Source organism: Arachis ipaensis, chromosome B2, assembly GCF_059453495.1.
Source record: "Arachis ipaensis isolate K30076 ecotype BB chromosome B2, ASM5945349v1, whole genome shotgun sequence".
NCBI classification, from domain to species: Eukaryota; Viridiplantae; Streptophyta; class Magnoliopsida; order Fabales; family Fabaceae; genus Arachis; species Arachis ipaensis.
The window spans coordinates 104,733,951-104,752,971 of NC_142437.1; the positions used below are offsets into that span (position 1 = coordinate 104,733,951).

Consider the following 19,021-nt stretch of genomic DNA (forward strand, 5'->3'; position numbering starts at 1 on the left):
GGTGTTTCCATAAGGTTCACCCATATAATTTACCTCTGCTATTGCAGGGTTTTCAGGATCATAAGCTTCTTCTTCAGAAGATGCCTCTTGAGTACTGTTGGATGCAGCTTGCATTCCATTCAGACTCTGAGAAATCATATTGACTTGCTGAGTCAATATTTTGTTCTGAGCTAATATGGCATTCAGAGTATCAATTTCAAGAACTCCCTTCTTCAGAGGCGTCCCATTATTCACAGGATTCCTCTCAGAAGTGTACATGAACTGGTTATTAGCAACCATGTCAATGAGTTCTTGAGCTTCTACAGGCATTTTCTTTAGGTGAATGGATCCACCTGCAGAAGTATCCAATGACATCTTTGATAGCTCAGATAAACCATCACAGAATATATCCAGGATGGTCCATTCTGAAAGCATGTCAGAAGGACACTTTTTGGTCAGCTGCTTGTATCTTTCCCAAGCTTCATAGAGGGATTCACCTTCTTTCTGTCTGAAGGTTTGAACATCAGCTCTAAGCTTGCTCAGCTTTTGAGGAGGAAAGAACTTGGCTAAGAAAGCCATGACCAGCTTATCCCAAGAGTTCAGGCTGTCTTTGGGTTGAGAGTCCAACCACACTCTAGCTCTGTCTCTTACAGCAAAGGGAAAAAGCATGAGCCTGTAGACTTCAGGATCTACTCCATTAGTCTTAACAGTATCACAGATCTGCAAGAATTCAGTTAAGAACTGAAAAGGATCTTCATATGGAAGTCCATGAAACTTGCAGTTCTGCTGCGTCAGAGAAACTAGCTGAGGTTTCAGCTCAAAGTTGTTTGCTCCAATGGCAGGAATGGAGATGCTTCTTCCATGTAAATTGGAATTAGGTGCAGTAAAGTCACCAAGCATCCTCTTGCATTATTATTATTTTCGGCTGCCATCTCCTCTTCCTGTTCGAAAATTACTGACAAGTGCTTGCTGGATAGTTGTAATTTAGCTTTTAGTTTCCTCTTCAGAGTCCTTTCAGGTTCTGGATCTGCTTCAACAAGAGTATTCTTATCCTTGCTCCTGCTCATATGAAAAAGAGGGACAGAAAAATAATAATAATAGGGGTCCTTTTTACCACAGTATAGAGGTCCCTGTGTGAGTAGATGAATAAATAAATAGAAGGAGATGAGAGAGGAAGAGGATTTTCGAAAATAATTTTTGAAAAAGAGTTAGTGATTTTCGAAAATAGTTTTTGAAAAAGGTTAGTAATTTTTTTGAAAATTAAAATCAAAAATTAAAATAATTAGTTAATTAAAAAGAATTTTTCAAAAAGAGGGAAGATATTTTCGAAAATTAGAGAGAGAGAGAGAGTTAGTTAGGTAGTTTTGAAAAAGATAAGAAACAAACAAAAAGTTAGTTAGTTAGTTGAAATAAATTTTGAAAAGATAAGAAGTTAGGAAGTTAGAAAAGATATTTTGCAATCACTTTTTTGAAAAAGGTAAGATAAGAAGATATTTTTGAAAAGATATGATTGAAAGTAGTTTTTGAAAAAGATTTTATTTTTAAAATCACAATTAATGACTTGATTCACAAGAAATCACAAGATATGATTCTAGAACTTAAAGTTTGAATCTTTCTTAACAAGCAGGTAACAAACTTGAAATTTTTGAATCAAAACATTAATTGATGATGTTATTTTCAAAAATTATGAGATAAAAAAGAAGATTTTTGAAAAACATTTTTGGAATTTTCAAAAATAACTAAGAAAAATGAAAAAAGATTTGATTTTTGAAAAAGATTTTGAAAAAAGATAAGATTTTTAAATTGAAAATTTGATTTGACTCATGAAAACACTAGATTTTAAAATTTTTTGAAAAAGTCAAATCTAATTTTCGAATTTTATGAGAGAAAAAAGGGAAGATTTTTTTTTTTTTTTTGAATTTTTATGATGAGAGAGAAAAACAAGAAAAATGATGCAATGCATGAAAGTTATGGATCAAAACAATGAATGCATGCAAGAATGCTATGAATGTCAAGATGAACACCAAGAACACTATGAAGATCATGATGAACATCAAGAACACATTTTTGAAAAATTTTTAATGCAAAGAAAACATGCAAGACACCAAACTTAGAATTCTTTAATGCTTAGACATAAAGAATTCAGGAATGCATATGAAAAACAAGAAAAGACACAAAACATGCAAATGCAAAGATCAAACAAGAAGACTTACCAAGAACAACTTGAAGATCATGAAGAACACTATGAATGCATGATTTTTTTTTTTTCGAAAAATGCAAGATGCACATGCAATTGACACCAAACTTATAACATGACACATGACTCAAACAAGAAACACAAAAAAATATTTTTGATTTTTATGATTTTCTAATTTTTTTTGTATTTTTTTTGAAAATTATTATGAAAAATAAAAATAAGGATTCCAAAATTTTTAATATGAATTCCAGGAATCTTATGCTCTTTAGTCTAAAGCTCCAATCAAAGGGTTAGGCATGGCTTAATAGCCAGCCAAGCTTTAGTATGTAACTCAGACATGACACGCCTGACATTCCCTACAGGCATGGCTTTACAGCCAGCCAGGCTTCAACATGCTTCATGAAACACTAGAATTCATTCTTAAAAATTCTGAAGAAAAATATATTTTTGAAAACATTTATTTTAAAATTTTTTTTTTCGAAAACAAAGGAGAAATTTTTGAAAGATTTTTGAAAAATTTTTTAAAACAAAACAAAAAGAAAATTACCTAATCTGAGCAACAAGATGAACCGTCAGTTGTCCAAACTCGAACAATCCCCGGCAACGGCACCAAAAACTTGGTGTTGTTGCCGGATCAAACTTGGCACTGATGTTACCGGACCAAAAGCTTGCCGAAAACTCGAACAATCCCCGGCAACGGCGCCAAAAACTTGGTGCACGAAATTGTGATCTCTGATAATGGCTCCAAAAACTTGGTGCTCTAATCTCAATTCATAATTTGTCACAACTTCGATACAACTAACCAGCAAGTGCACTGGGTCGTCCAAGTAATACCTTACGTGAGTAAGGGTCGAATCCCACGGAGATTGTTGGTATGAAGCAAGCTATGGTCACCTTGTAAATCTCAGTCAGGCGGATATAAAATAGTAATGGGGTTTTTGAAAATAATACTAATTAAACAGAAAATAAGGATAGAAACACTTATGTAAATCATTGGTGAGAATTTCAGATAAGCGTATGGAGATGCATTCGTTCCTCTAAACCTCTGCTTTCCTGCTGTCTTCATCCAATCAGTCTCACTCCTTTCCATGGCTGGCTTTATGCAAGGGCATCACCGTTGTCAGTGGCTACATCCCCTTCTCTTGTGAAAATGGTCCAAGATGCCCTGTCACGGCACGGCTAATCATCTGAGGTTCCCGATCATGCTGGAATAGGATTCACCCTCCTTTTGCGTCTGTCACTACGCCCAGCACCCGCGAGTTTGAAGCTCGTCACAGTCATTCAATCATTGAATCCTACTCGGAATACCACAGACAAGGTTTAGACTTTTCGGATTCTCTTGAATGCCGCCATCATTCTAGCTTACACCACGAAGATTCTGATTAAGAGATCTAAGAGATACTCATTCAATCTAATGTAGAACGGAAGTGGTTGTCAGGCACGCGTTCATAGGGAATGATGATGATTGTCACATTCATCACATTCAGGTTGAAGTGCGAATGAATATCTTAGAAGCGAAATAAGATGAATTGAATAGAAAACAGTAGTACTTTGCATTAATCTTTGAGGAACAGCAGAGCTCCACACCTTAATCTATGGAGTGTAGAAACTCTACCGTTAAAATTACATAAGTGAAAGGTCCAGGCATGGCCGAATGGCCAGCCCCAAAATGTGATCTAGGATAGCATACAACTGATCAAAGATGTCTAATACAATAGTAAAAGGTCCTATTTATAATAAACTAGCTACTAGGGTTTACAGAAGTAAGTAATTGATGCATAAATCCACTTTCGGGGCCCACTTGGTGTGTGCTTGGGCTGAGCTTGAGTGTTGCACGTGTAGAGGTCCTTCTTGGAGTTGAACGCCAGCTTTTGTGCCAGTTTGGGCGTTGAACTCCACTTTGCAGCTTGTTTCTGGCGCTGGACACCAGAATTGGGCAGAGAGCTGGCGTTGAACGCCAGTTTGTGTCATCTAAACCCGGGAAAAGTATAAACTATTATATATTGCTGGAAAGCCCTGGATGTCTACTTTCCAATGCAATTAGAAGCGCGCCATTTTGAGTTCTGTAGCTCCATAAAATCCATTTTGAGTGCAGGGAGGTCAGAATCCAACAGCATCAGCAGTCCTTCTTCAACCTCTGAATCTGATTTTTGCTCAAGTCCCTCAATTTCAGCCAGAAAATACCTGAAATCACAGAATAACACACAAACTCATAGTAAAGTCCAGAAATGTGAATTTAACATAAAAACTAATGAAAACATCCCTAAAAGTAACTAGATTCTACTAAAAACATACTAAAAACAATGCCAAAAAGCGTATAAATTATCCGCTCATCAGTTACCAACCTGAAACTACACTGGCACTGTTATTAATAATATCAAACATGTAATCGATTTCATTCTTGAAGGTAAACTCGCCCAAGTTCAAGGGGATGCTGTGGCAACCGAGGCGAACAACTGGTTTTGGAGAATAGAGAAGTCGTTGAGGGCGCAACAGGTACCCGAAGTACAGTTTGTTGAGTTCGCAACATATATGTTGGAAGGAAAGGCTGAGCATTGATGGCATGGAGTGCAGAAGTTGTGGCGGCAAGACACGAGGGAGATTCTTTGGGAAGATTTCAAGGAGGAGTTTTAAGAAATACTTTTCGAAGTCTGTTCACGAAGCTAAGGAGATGGAGTTGATGCAACTGAGTCGTTACATCTCTTATTCAGCTTGAACTTGTTTTGGCCTAAGACACCATCTTTTCAATTATTTCTATCGAAGTTCTTTATATTTTGTTCATTTTGGAGGACAAAAATTTTTGTAAGTGGGGTAGGATGTAAGACTCCAAACTTTTGAAAATTAAAAATATGAGCTTTTGAGATTTTGAAAAATGTTTTATGAATAACAAGGAAAATAATTTGGAATATAGACTCGAGCACTATCTTAAAGGTTTTGGCCTAAGATAGGGCCAAAAGATAAAAAATACAAATCGGGCCCAAGGCCCAAAACCCAAGGCTTATAAGTCTTTCACTCATCATATTTCAGCACATTACCCGTTTTTTATAGAGAGAGAAGCTGAAAAAGAGAAGAGAGAACTGAGAGGAAATGCCCTAAATGTTACTATTCACACTCACACAAAAATCCACATAACTTTCAATCCGCAACTCCGATTGACGACCTGTTTATGGCTACGCGTTCGTCTCGACTCCCTTTTCGTTTTTATCTAAACATTGTGGTAAGAAACTTCGAAATCCTTGCCTCATTTTCTATTTCTTCACTAAAAAAGTATTTTTGTTAGTTTGGTGTTGAGATTTTGTGATTTTGATGTTTAAGGAAAGCTTAACCTAGAGTTTTAGCGGGGTTTCGACCTATGAACACATGGTACAAGATAAGGAAATTCTTTCTCTTTGATTATCCCCATTTTGAGTGAAAAACCTAGCATAAATGTTTGGATAATTGATGCAATTAGATGATTTGGAGTGGCTTAGGTACTTGATTTATTTTGGTGTGTGTTGGATGCTTGGGTTGATTGTGGAGCACTTAGTGGAGGCTCGGTGCTGTTGGTTGAGGCGTGATTTCAATTGGAGAGGGAATTCAAGGGTCGGGAACCGCCGTCAACAATGTAGGAGTTTTTCTTAAAATCGTTTTTATTATCGAGAACTGTTATAAATCGATATCGATATAAAAATTATATTTTGGTGATTATGTGAGTCTCATAAATTAGTATGTTTGATTTTTGTGGTGATTAATTAATTGGGTGGTAGCTTGAATTATGAAATGGATATATGTATGTGTATGTGTGCATAATTGTAATGATGTGGTTTAATTGCCTATTATTATTGATGTAAAAGTTTGGACCTACGACCGTGATAGGGTGAGATATCCCCTATTTGGTAAGTCATGGTAAGTGGTGTATTTATCATGAGTGATATGTTGTGGAATAATGAGAATTGGTGGTATGAATTAATTGTCGGATTGGCTATTGGTGGGATAATGTTGGAAAAAGAATGATTATATGTAATTGGGTTAATTAGGTATTTGATGGGTTGAATTTGGTTGTTTGGAGTTTTGAATGGCGAGGGAATGAATCTGAAGTGGTACTTATGGAAAGTTGATGTTTAGAAAACAGTTATGAAATGGTTTGAAACTGAATTGAATTGAGTTTTGGTAATTGGGTGAATTTGGTAAAAATAAGATTTTGACCAACTACGACAGGCCATAACTTAGTGCTTGGAGTTTAAAATTCAATGAAATTTATCTTAAATTAAAGCTAGTGGAAAGATCTTTAAAACGGTTTAAGAATGAAGGAAAACGGAATTTTGTAGCAAAAGTTATTGATATTTGAAAATGGGGGTGAAAAACTGAATTATGCATAATTGCATAATTTTTGGCACAACTGAATCTTGAGCACTATCCCTGGTTGTGAGGTGTGACAGGGCACTCTCCCTGCAAGATATGTATCGGGTATTCACCCTGCAAGGTGTACAAGATACTCACCCTACGAGGTGTGGCAGGGCCCTCTCCCTGCAAGATATGTATAGGGTATTCACCCTACGAGGTGTACATGACACTCTCCCTCCGAGTTTGGCTTGTGATAAGTCCAGAGATACTTTCTCTCTTAGAGATGTGCAACAGAGAGACAATATCTGGGCTAACTATCAGATGTGTCAGGTTCTGGCACTGTGACTGACAAGTGAGCTCATGGCCAGCAGGATAGGCATACATCATACTGCATCTTTTTTCCATTGTTTGGGTGTACTTTATTGTCTTTAGTTTGCCTATGTGAATATATCTATTTAACTGCTAATTGCCATATTTGCTGTAATTGCTCTTGATTGTGTCTGAATTTCATTACTTGTGATTGTGACTGGATGGTTCGGATTGTGGTGGTTGAGTGTTGATTGTTTTGTTTTGGCCGGAGGCCGTGATTTAGTTTTGTTTGGTCCGGAAGCCGTGATTTGATTATATATTGGGCCAGAGGCAATGATTTGATTTTGTTTAGACTGGAGGCCGTGATTGGTGTAAGTTATATGTCTCGGTAATTTTTGGTGAAATATGATATGTATTTTGTCTTGTGATGTTGTGATTGATGATTTTGGCTTTGAACGGATAGTCACATGAATTTCAAATGAAGATTTTGGTTTGGTAAATTGATGAATAAAGATTGGACGGATTTAAGAATGAAATAAATTAAGTTAGAGAAAAGAGATTCATAAGACGAGCAATGATCACCGCTGTTAAACGAATTTTGATTATTATATGTATATCCTTCTATAACAATTCTTAAACTCCTCTGGTGAGACCGTGTGGTTAGGTTCTCACCCCCTACAGCCTTATCCTTTTTCAGGAAACAGACGAGGAAACCGATGAAGATTCTACTGAGTTTTTAATCGTGCTTTTGTTTGATGTATTATCTTACCTATTGTCTTCTCTCACCATTATTATTATTATTATTATTATTATTATTATTATTATTATTATTATTATTATTATATTTTTGTAAAGAGGGATAGGAGTTGTGATTTGATGGTTTTATATATATATATATATATATATATATATATATATATATATATATATATATATATATATATATATATATATATATACACTTGTAGTAGTTATTCTTGTGCATGTAAAGTGTGATGAGATGTATTTGAATATATATTTCGTATGTACACGTATAAAAGAAAGGAAAAATCATTATAAAGGATCGTTAGGAAGATTTAATTATTAAAAAAAATTTTAATATTAAAATTATTTAGAATGACTAATTTTATAATATTTAAAGAAAAGGACCAAATATTTTTTGTGAAGAGACAAATATATCCTTAGATTATTTTCTCATTTATTTCTTTTTTTGTAAACATATGTTTTTTAATTATCTATCATACTCAAATCCTGATTCTTCATCTATAACTCATAAAGATATTTGTTGCTACCAATCACAAAATGTAAGACCTGGGAGTACCTGGGAGTATACTAATGTCTTACTATTATCATATATAGAGTAGTCAACAATGAGCATTAAACAAATCATTCAAAACTTATGGAATTTGTCTCGAGAGATCTCTTTCTTCAATTATTCAAGACTTAGCCCTTGAATCAAATATAATAATTGATGCTGATCTAATTGGTCTCTTGCATGAAATATTTGTATACCTTTGTGATAGACACCTAGCTCCTGGCAGGTAAGTTGATTTTTTAATGCTGCATTTGGTATACCCTTGCAAAAATATTACTATTGAATAATATGTTTCTTTCACACTCGTTTTTAGATTTTAATGTCTCTGCCCTCTATTACCCCTCAGGACTTGCTTGCTTTCGAGGAATCTATAATGCCTTACTATTTTGTTTTTTAGAGTAGTCAACAATTAGCAGTAATTAGACAATATTAGTATTTCTTTTTTCTTGTAATCCATATTCTCATTATTGGTTATTTATTGTTTTATATTTTTGCATAGACATGGAATCTACTGTTCGTTGACAAATTTTTTGTTATTTTCACGTTGGAGGTAATATTGAAGTTGTACCAAACCAGAAAATTATTTATCATGGAGGAAAAATCATAGGAGAGGTAATTGAAGAAGGATGTACGCGTTCAAATTCAATGCGTAAGATATGGCTTCGAACCAAGGAAAATATGCAGACTAAACGCGTTACCTACACACGCAAGTTTAACCAATCTCAACTCATAGATCTCATTGATACTGATAGTGTTAACCAATTGATCACATTCAATGATGATACAACTCATGTATACATCATGGAGGTAGAAAAGACTAACCATGATAGTACACCTCATGAGGACAATGATGACAATGTTCATAACAGGTATGTATTCCAACTGTGTTATCTTTTTATAAATTTTATTATATTAGTGATTAGTGAATTGTTATAAAAGTAATTTAATTTTTTTTATGATTAGTACACTATCAAGTAATTCAACTCAAGGAGTCGACGTCGTTGCTAATATTAATGGTCAAAATCCATTGACACCAATTCTATGTACAACCCAACTTGTCCCTACACCCCAGATTATCAATCGCTCTGCTAAGTGGAATGATCTTATAAAGGAAGAAGGACGGTTTTTTTAAAATGCAAGTAAGCTGAGAAAAGCATTGTTTGAATATGGTATTGCTCATAAGTTTACATACAAGTTCTTAAAAAATAGTGCAGGTGAAATAATTTGTGTCTGCAAGGTTGAAGGTTGTCCATGAAAATTGTCAGCTTATGCTATGGAAAAAAATACTTTGTTCCTCGTGGTGAGACATTTTATCAAGAATCATAAGCACTCAGCTCAAGATGTATTGGAGAGTACTCACTCTTTCAGGTCTAATTTGGGGTCTTCAATTATTGTCGATAAGTTGATATTAACTCCTGACAAGTTGCCTAATGACATACAAAATGACATTTTCAAAGAATACGGATTTTCACTAACATATCACCAAGCTTGGGCAGCAAAAGATAAAGCATTAGCTGAAATTAATGGCATACCTAAAGATTCATATATGCTAATTCCTTGGATATGTAATCATTTAGTGGAAATTGATCCACAAATAGTTGCAGAATGGACATGCTCTCCTGGTTATCAATTTGAAAAGCTTTTTATTGCATATGGGTGTTGTGTGATAGGTTTTCTTCATGGAGCAAGGCCTATATTATTTATTGATGGTTGCCACTTAAGTGGTCCATACAAGGGAACTCTTCTAGCTGCCTCTACATGCGATGTAAATAATGACTTATTTTCAATTGCGTATGCAATTGTTAGTGCTGAAAATAATGAGAATTGGCTTTGGTTCCTATCTAATTTGAAAGAACTAACTGGGTCAATTCCAGTTACGTTAATATCTAATAGGCATCCGATCCATCAATTATTGCAGCTGTGGAGCAAGTATATGACAGGGATAGACATGCATATTGTTATTGACATGTGAAAGAAAATTTTTGTGCAGAAACTAAAATGTTATAGAGGGGAATACGCTGTGAAGTAAAAGAAGATGCAAAAAAGCTACTAGATGCAATTTGTTATACCCGTTTTGGCACAGAGTTTACAGAGGCTGTGGAACAACTTCGTGCATTTTCACCAGAACTTACAAATTGGTTAGAGACTAAAGGAGATATTAACAAATGGGCAAAGTCTCAATTCCCTCATCGACGATGGGACCTCATAACTACCAATGTAGCTGAATCATTTAATTCATGGATAAGAAAAAGAGAGGACTCATAGTATTGTGCTTTAATAATGGAGAAGAGACAAACTTGCAAATCTGTTATATACTGCAAAGTTAGAGATGACTAAATGGAAGAATGAAGTTGGACCAAAGATTGATAAAATATTGATGGAGCATGTAGCTAGAAGTGAGTTTCTTAAAGTAGTGACATATGGAGATCATAATGTTATCGTTAGAGGGTCAAATGTTGATGTATATGTGAATCTAATACGCAAAGAATGTACATGTCTTGAATGGCAAATGACTGGAATTCCATGTCCACATGCTTGTGCTGCAATCAAATTATTACATGGCAACATCTACACCTATATAGAGGAGTGCTATCTGAAAAGTTCACAACAAAAGATTTATGCGAGCAGTATGATCCTAATTGAAACTCGTGACATGCCTGATGTCAACAACCTGACCCTAACAGACTAGGAGAATAATATTTTTCTTATGTCACCTACAACAACTCGTCCTCCAGGAAGACCATGCAAGAAGTGCCGAGAGTCACAATTTCAAGATGTGCGTGTTTACAAATGTAGCCGATCTGATCAGAGTGGTCATAATCGTTCTAAATGTAGAAATCCTAATCCAAAAAGAATATGAGTTTTTTTTAGATAGTTCTAACTTTATAGATTGTCACATTTAGAATTGCAATGTTGGTTTTCTTAAGTTATGCATATTAGATGATTTTACTGAGTTTCTTAATTGTATTTGTGAAAGTCTGCACTTAAAATTTATAGTTTTACTTTGATTTTTAATTAAATTTGTGTAATCTTACACTTGAATTTTTTAGTTTTACATTGATTTTAATAGCGTTTGTGCAAATATGCACTTGAATTATGCAACAGGTTTGGCTTTAGTTCTATTGTGCAATTCTACAATCAAATGACAAAATTCTATAATTTTGCATTAAAGTTGTTGCACTTAGTAAATAAAAATCTGCAATTATGCATTAATTTTATGATTTTGCACTAATGTTCTGTAATTTTCTGCACAAACTCTGCAATTTTACACTAAAATTGTGTAACTCTTCTCATAGTTAAACAAAAGAATCTTAGAAAAAGAAACACTTTCTATAAAATTTCTAATTGATATTTTCATTACAAGTCAAAGATCCAATGAATAATTGTGCTTCCATACCAGTCTTCCAATAAAATTAGACCACTCTAATGTTTTCATACCAATATTCCTTATGCTTCATTGTTCAAGTACACTGTAAACAACAACAATCATTAAATACAAAGACATTGCAAAAAATGTAACTGAAAGATTGATCAAAACCAGAACAATCTTCTTCTAACATTCCATCATGATCTAACAATGCATTCTTATTCTTTGTCTAACTGAAGTCCCAAATACTTTATTGCTCCAACAGTTGTCATCTTCCATGTATTCTTAAAGATTGGGATCAAGCTATTGCCACTACAACACACACTGAATATGATGCACAAAGGAACCAATAGTTGGTAAAAACCTTGCTCTAGTAACATAAATTCCATCTTCAAAATCCTGCATTTTTTTGTGTAAACATAATTAAGAGTCATGACATATAATCAAGTTCTTCTAATTAGACAAATAAAAAGAAATGCTACAATCATAAGCAACGCTAAAGCATTGCGTTTAAAGTTTATAAAAAATTTTAGAACACAAGTTTAGAAACAAAAACTGATCCATCTTCATTTTCAACCTCATACCAAACACACCTTGAACATAAACCCTTCAAATTCAGATTCATTCATTCATTAATATATTTTTTAATATAGACAACAAGTGTTATTAGAGTCCTTACTGGGGCCAAAGATAATTCTCTTAACATCAATAATGCACTACTATATTCATTAAAAAAATTGTAACTTAGATTTTGTTTAATGCATATGCCCTTATTACTTGAAAGAAACAAAATTGGAAATCACATAATCAGTAAAATGAAACAGTGACTAATAGTGTCATAAGCTTTAAATTAAGGCATTTCTAGATCACACTGAAATCTTAATCATGAATTGAAAATGTTCAAACTTCATCATGTATTGCAGTTTTCACATTAAAAGCTATACAATTTCTAATTTCAGGGATACTAATATAGCTCAAAAGCTTAAGGCAGGGACTTGAATCTGAAAGAAGCGTATGGCTTTGGGGAGCTTCAGGCGGGCATTGCTGCTGCGAGTGACTGGAGGAGTCAAAGGAGCGATGACCGACGTGGGAGGAATGAGTTTCACTACCGGCGACGAGCTTCAGAAGACGATTCTGCCCGAAGATGACAATTTTGCCTCTGGCAACCTTGCTGGATGGCAATGAAGACGAATCTCCTTTGACACGACGAAGATGGCGATGATTCCGCCTCTGATTTGACGATTCTACCTCTGGCGAATCTTCTCAGGCATGTGCCAACGACGCTCCCCTCAGGCTGGGTCAGGCACGCAATGACGTCTCTTTTCTCAGCTAGGTCAATTCTAGGGTATGGAGGTGGAATGAGTTTGAGAATCATGATTTCTCTGTGGGTGAAGAATATGGGGAAAAAAACAAGGAGAATGAGAAGAAAGATTATTGGGATAATATTATCTTTTTAATTTTTATTTTTAATAACGTAAATTAGTCCTTTTTAATAATTTTTATATTAACAATCCTTCTTATTAATTAAGTTTTATTAATGGTCCTTTACAATAATTTTCCCTAAAAGAAAAAGTATTTCTAGTTTTTCAAAGAAAGGTCAATGCAATTTCGAGTTAAAGGCTTCTATTTTTTTATTAAGTATATAGAAGTCGTCGTAATACTCTCGCTATTAGAGTGGCCAGCAGGAAGCATGACATTTTGATAATAAGGGTGTTACAGACTGATTCTTTTGCTTTCAAGAATTGTGTGAAGTTTTATCACTCCGACTGTGTTCTTGTTACCCCTGAGAAGGACAAATCTTGGATTTCTGGTAAGCCATTTGAGTTTCTTGGTAATGTAGTAGAGTTTTTGCTGGATAGCCAAATGTGATTACTGATTAGTCTTCTTTTAAGTGGAAATATGAAATAACATTATAGATACTAAAAAAAAGTTAATGTCCTATGAGTATGAAACTGTTTACCCCTGGTTCTTATCTGATATTGTTTAATTGTAAAATATGTTTCGTTTCATTCTTCTTGTAGTATGATAGTACTTTCCAAATTTTTATTGTTTAACTTCATAACTGTCCATTTGTGTTATTTTAAGAGTTCTGGAGCATATTATAAATATTATAAATCAGTAAGTGACATTTATTCATCCCCCACTTTGTCCTCTTGTTGACCTTTATTCTAAAAAGGATTTCAATTTGCTAACTAGGAAAAAATTTCTTGTAGAAATCATGGGAAAAATATTCCACAATGAAACTTAACCCATGAGAGGGTGAGTCTCTTGCTCTTTCTAGTTTCCTTTAATTTTCTGGTTGTTTGCATTTAGTTTACTTTAAACTTCTGACTGTTTAGGCTTGCCACATTGCCTATAATATAATGTTGTTAAGCCAACAGGATTGACAATGCAGCAATATGTATCACTAGTTATTGTAGAATATGTATATGGTAACCAACTGTGTATGTTGTTTTGTGATTTTACTGAGATTTGGACTTCTTATCAGATTTTCTATGATACAAATGGCTTTTTAGAAAAGAGCAGAGATTTTGAATGCAAGTGTTTTATCATGATTTAGTTGTCCATTTTTTACGTGAATAAGATATGAATTATCGCTGCCTGACTGTTCAATAAGAATCTACAAGTTCAAATGAGAACATATTATTTCTCCTGGCTCGTCATCTCGAAGGTCAAAATTAAGAACCCGCAAATCAAATTGTCATGTTATCGTGAATATGTGTTCCTTGGTATCTTGTTCTTTCTTTTTATTCTTCTTTGGTGTGTGTTCAGTAAGTTTTGGATGAAGACTATGATGATGAGGAGGATGAAGATGACAAAGGATTATAGCTTATGTTTTTAGGATGTTTGAACATAATGTATCAATATATTTGTGTTTATGTTTTGAATTGACTTGCTAGTTTTTAGTACTTTTCTTCTAGTTTGATAACATGATGAACTTGTTTATTTTTTGAAATACTATTAATGTTCTAATATAATTTTGATTTCAATTAAAAATTAGATGAAAATTTGTCTTGATTAAATTTGTATTTATTTTGTATAAAAACATGTTTACTTTGTGTTAGAAAAATATAATTTTTTTATTTAACAGTTTTTTTTAATTTGATAAGAATATAACCACGCTTTAAAAGCATGACAATAGATTTACATCTAGGCACACAATTTAAAAAGCGTGACTATAATTTACATCTAAGTACGTTTAAAAATGTAGCTATATGTCCACCAGAGAGCACATTTAGAAAACGTGGTTATAAGGTTATACATATAGCCACACTTTTAAAGTGTAACAGTAGGTAATAGCGTGGCAACAAAGTATGCGTGCCGATAGAACAATAGGCACGCTTGCACATGTGATCCTTGCAAAAGCGTAATCAATGCTAAAAAAGCATGACTAAAAGCTGTGGCTACGCTTTTTCTCACTTTATGGCACGCTTTAAAAGCGTGATCAATGCTAAAATTAGTCATCATGTATTTATTTATAAATATATATTATTTAATTTATTTTCAATACATATTTTATATTTTAAAATATATTTTATACTAGTGACTAATTTTAATAGCTAATTTTATCATATACCTAACTTTTTAAAATAAATACAATATAAATTAGTATTACTAATTTTCACTAATTTGACCTACCAAACTATCGTACATTAGATCTTTTTATATTATAATTAAGATATGATAAAACATCGCATTGCTTGAACTTGCATTCAAAAGAATAAAGAATAAAATAAAAAAATGAGCTCACACTCAAGATCGCCCCTTTCTTGTTGTGAAGACATATAGCAATTATTTGTATTATATGAATAAAAAAAATCTTATAAATACAAAAAATAAATCACTAAATTAATTATATATATTTGTGTATATTTATATATATTATTTTACATGACACTAAAAAAAAGGATAAGAGTATATGTTGTTTTATATATTTTTTTAACAATAATAATTAATCACAAGAATAATCAGATATTTTACAGCAAAATATTGAAACCTATCATAACATTATAATCAAGTTTTTTTTTTCATAATGAAACCAATCATAACAATATAATCAAGTATTGTTCAGATTTAGATTTATTTTACCTAAACAAAATTGGTAGGAGTAAACGCGGATTGGATCGGATATGGCAAAAATTTCGATTCGATTTACACTAAAATCATCGAATCGGATCGAATTTAATATCCGCAGTTTTTTAGTTTAGATCCGATCCGATCCAATTTGTACATTTGCGGATCGGATCAGATATATCCGCAAAACATAAAATTATTTTTTAAAAGTTTAGTGTGCGGATCCAATCTGATAACCTTACGGATTGGATCTATATTCATAATTTTCAAATCAAATTGAGATAAATACTGTGGATATGCGAATTGAATTTGATCCATAAATACCCCTAAAAATGATTGAGAGATGTGTAGGAACGAACACCAAACTATTGTTGATATTCTCTTACTCCAAACTCATTGTTCGAAAAACCAGAAAGGGTGGTATTTGTAAAGCAACTCCATCCCTCACATCAAAAAAATATTCGAGGTGAAAATAAGATAATAATGTGGGAACTTTTAAGTGTACCGATATAAGGTATATTGGTATTTCAATAATTTTTTATTTTTAATTTTAATTATAAAAATATATAATATATATAATTAGAATCAACTGTAAACATTTATTAAAATACTATTGTACTGGTATACCTAAAAACCTTCTAATAATATGAATGTGTCAGAGTGTAAAATCATTTCGAAAAAAAGTTAATAGTTCTCCTATTAAGCCAATTCTATGATGCCTATGAATTGGTGCTTAAATTTTACCTAACTTACTTTTTGTAGTAAATTTTAATTTTTTTAAAAATTATTTATTGTTATATCTTTTAAATTAAATATTATTTTTTTAACCTTTTTTAATAAATAAACACCCCTTTTTAGACACCATAGCATTCACCTATCTATTATATATTTCGCCTTTTAAAAGAGGGGGTAAATTTGCATTTTCTATATTTTTAATTTTATGTATTTATTTAATTGTAATCGAGTCAGTCGATTTAACTAAATTCCATTTAAGACTCTATCGACACTTGATTAAACATACGAATGAATTAACCACTCGATTAACCCAATTGGTTTAATGACCCAATAGTTAACCAGTTTAGTTCACACTAAAATTATGATAACTATGTTTTAAAACTTTATATATAAATGTAACGTGTTTTTATTTTTTTCAACGCACATGAGAAGATATACTCCAGAATATAGAATTACCTAAATATTTTGTGGTAATTTTTGCTGTTTTGATTTGGTTTGGTCAAGTCGTAATTTGTTAATAGAGATATCACAATCCGCCAAAACCAAATGGTGTCAAAAGTCAAAACCCAAATCTGCAAGTTCTTTCAGCCACTACGCCCATTTTTTCAACAATCCAACATGGCACACAAATTACCTTATTTCCTTCGATATAGTCAAGGATTGAAACTTAAAACAATATACCATCATGTCATTTTATAATCTCAACCCTTACCTTTGAAAACAAAAAACACTTGAAAAACAGAATATGATGATCCAATAGAATAGAGCTCAAGAACAATGCAAGAAACAGATCATTATAAATATAAATAAATAAGTGCCATGTTCCTTCAAATCTGGGTCATCTTCACTTGCTGGTGCTGTTAGATTCCTTGACAATTGTTACAGGGCAAGGAGCATGGGTTGCTACAAAGTTGCTGACACTTCCCAATATGATCCTATATATTATTGTTTCAGGTTCACAAAAATGAATGTCAATGAATATTGTAATCAATAGGTATGGTTATTCAAATTCTCATCAGTCTTATAATCACAATTCAATATGTTAGGAGAAAAACAATAAAAATTAAAAATAGATCAAAACTGAAAGATGTTGCTCGCCCAAAAGCAAAAATAGAGTCAAATTAAAAAGTCTATTAATAATTTAGAATTTTAAGACATTAAATTTAATGTATTTAAACAAATTATGTTTAAACACAATAAATTAAATGTACTAGCATTTGAAAGTAAAAAATATTTTAAAACAATTTGAGATCAAGTAGTAATAAATATCAAATTGATTAAATATCTTCTCTTTCTCAATAAATGTCATTTTAATTTTTAGGTTTATTGAAGAATTAGTATATTTAGGTACCTTCTATTTTTAGATATTAGGCACAGAAATACTTTAAAAACAAAAGAGGAAGCTACAAAAAACTAGGAGGAAAAACCTATGCATGATTTCCATTGCTGTAATAATTCTCATTCCAGTGGAGTCTAAAGAGTTTAAATCAAGGAGTATTCAAAAATAAAAGAAAAACAAGGAGGAAAAAAATTTATAAAAAAAATAAAAAATAAATAAATAAGGAAAGAAAAGGAAGAAGTAGGAACCTTTTGATTGTGCTGAGACCCCTGCTTCCCATAACAATAGAATCCAGCTTCAGATCTTCAACAGCATCCAAAAGTTTCTCTCTGGCATCACCATAGTACAACTTTGTAACAATGTTCACCTAAATCAAATGAAATTTCATTCATAATTTGCCAAAAACATGTGCACCCCATTAACAATCAATGTCCTAAAATTGATTTTAGAAAAAAAAATAAGGAACCTCTTTTTGTCTGGAAGCAGTGTCAAGCAAATCAAGAACCTCAATATCAATTTGGACACCATACTTTTTCATAACCTCTGGCTCTCTAAACTCTTTCAAAGGAATAAGAGCTTCAAAAGAAAAAAAAAAGGAATCAAAGTCAAAATTAGATTAGATTAGATCAGATCATAAGAGAACAAAGAAGAACATTAGGGTACTCACGAGAACCAGATTTGGCCCAAAGCTTGGTGCGAGATTCATCAAGATCATTAGGGTTAATGTGGATTATATAAAAGGTGTCACCTTTATCAGCCAAATTCTCAAGTGCCCAACTTAGAGCATTCTTGCTGCTATTGGAAAAGTCCATAGCCACACCAATTTTCCTATCTTTCACCATGATGATATCTTTCTTAGGTTCTCAACTTGTGTACAAACAAAGTTGAACAAATAACAAACAGCTTCAAAGGATGAGTGGAACTTGGTAAAACATGAGATTCTAAACCTAAGATAGCTTCAAGAGAGAAGTAGATTTGTGTCGCAGATAGCATAAGATGGCGAATTTTATTTACAGTTCCATAGCGACAGAGATATATAGTGTATTCGTTAAAATTATTTGTTTAACACGTAGAAGAAAAAAATGGAAGGAAAAGTACAGGTAAGTAACAATATTTTTGAATAATGTGTAAATAATGTGAATTAATAGGGTTAAAAGAGTAAATTTAATTAGTAGCATTAAATTAGAGTGTATTGTATTTTTATTTAATTAGTAGTTGTTTATATTGTTCAAGATAATCATTATTTACCTAGCATTTCCCAAAATTGAATTTCAATATTTATTTGAAGGGACAAATAAAAATGATTGATTTCAAGTTCGATTATATTTCTTACATGGTAAAGCATTTAATTTAATAATTTAATTTTGATATATTATTAATATA

General features: G+C 32.6%; 2 protein-coding genes and 1 non-coding gene across 3 annotated transcripts; 2 read left to right on the top strand and 1 right to left on the bottom strand.

Annotated features, from left to right (window-relative positions):
- Positions 1 to 408: 408 nt before the first annotated feature.
- Positions 409 to 516, top strand: LOC148575094 (small nucleolar RNA R71). Its single transcript, XR_015905921.1, has one exon. It is a non-coding gene; the product is annotated as a small nucleolar RNA R71 (small nucleolar RNA).
- Positions 517 to 10,452: 9,936 nt separating this feature from the next.
- Positions 10,453 to 10,812, top strand: LOC148575095 (uncharacterized). Its single transcript, XM_088506049.1, has one exon. The coding sequence runs from the start codon at positions 10,453 to 10,455 to the stop codon at positions 10,810 to 10,812; it is 360 nt and encodes a 119-aa protein (XP_088362175.1).
- Positions 10,813 to 16,966: 6,154 nt separating this feature from the next.
- Positions 16,967 to 18,707, bottom strand: LOC107625639 (universal stress protein PHOS32). The gene is made up of 4 exons (XM_016328331.3): positions 18,306 to 18,707; positions 18,105 to 18,214; positions 17,887 to 18,005; positions 16,967 to 17,234 (listed from the first exon to the last, which is right to left on the bottom strand). Exons 1-4 carry the CDS (start codon positions 18,478 to 18,480, stop codon positions 17,144 to 17,146), a joined length of 495 nt encoding a protein of 164 aa, XP_016183817.1. The 5' UTR covers positions 18,481 to 18,707; the 3' UTR covers positions 16,967 to 17,143.
- Positions 18,708 to 19,021: the final 314 nt, after the last annotated feature.

Excerpts from the sequence above, each read along its gene's own strand:
- LOC148575095 (XM_088506049.1), top strand. The coding sequence starts at position 10,453 with ATGACTAAATGGAAGAATGAAGTTGGACCAAAGATTGATAAAATATTG.
- LOC107625639 (XM_016328331.3), bottom strand. The coding sequence starts at position 18,480 with ATGGTGAAAGATAGGAAAATTGGTGTGGCTATGGACTTTTCCAATAGC. Across the intron at positions 18,006-18,104 it reads CTGCTTCCAGACAAAAAGAG|GTGAACATTGTTACAAAGTT; the intron begins GTTCCTTATTTT and ends CATTTGATTTAG. Across the intron at positions 17,235-17,886 it reads GGTCTCAGCACAATCAAAAG|GATCATATTGGGAAGTGTCA; the intron begins GTTCCTACTTCT and ends AATAATATATAG.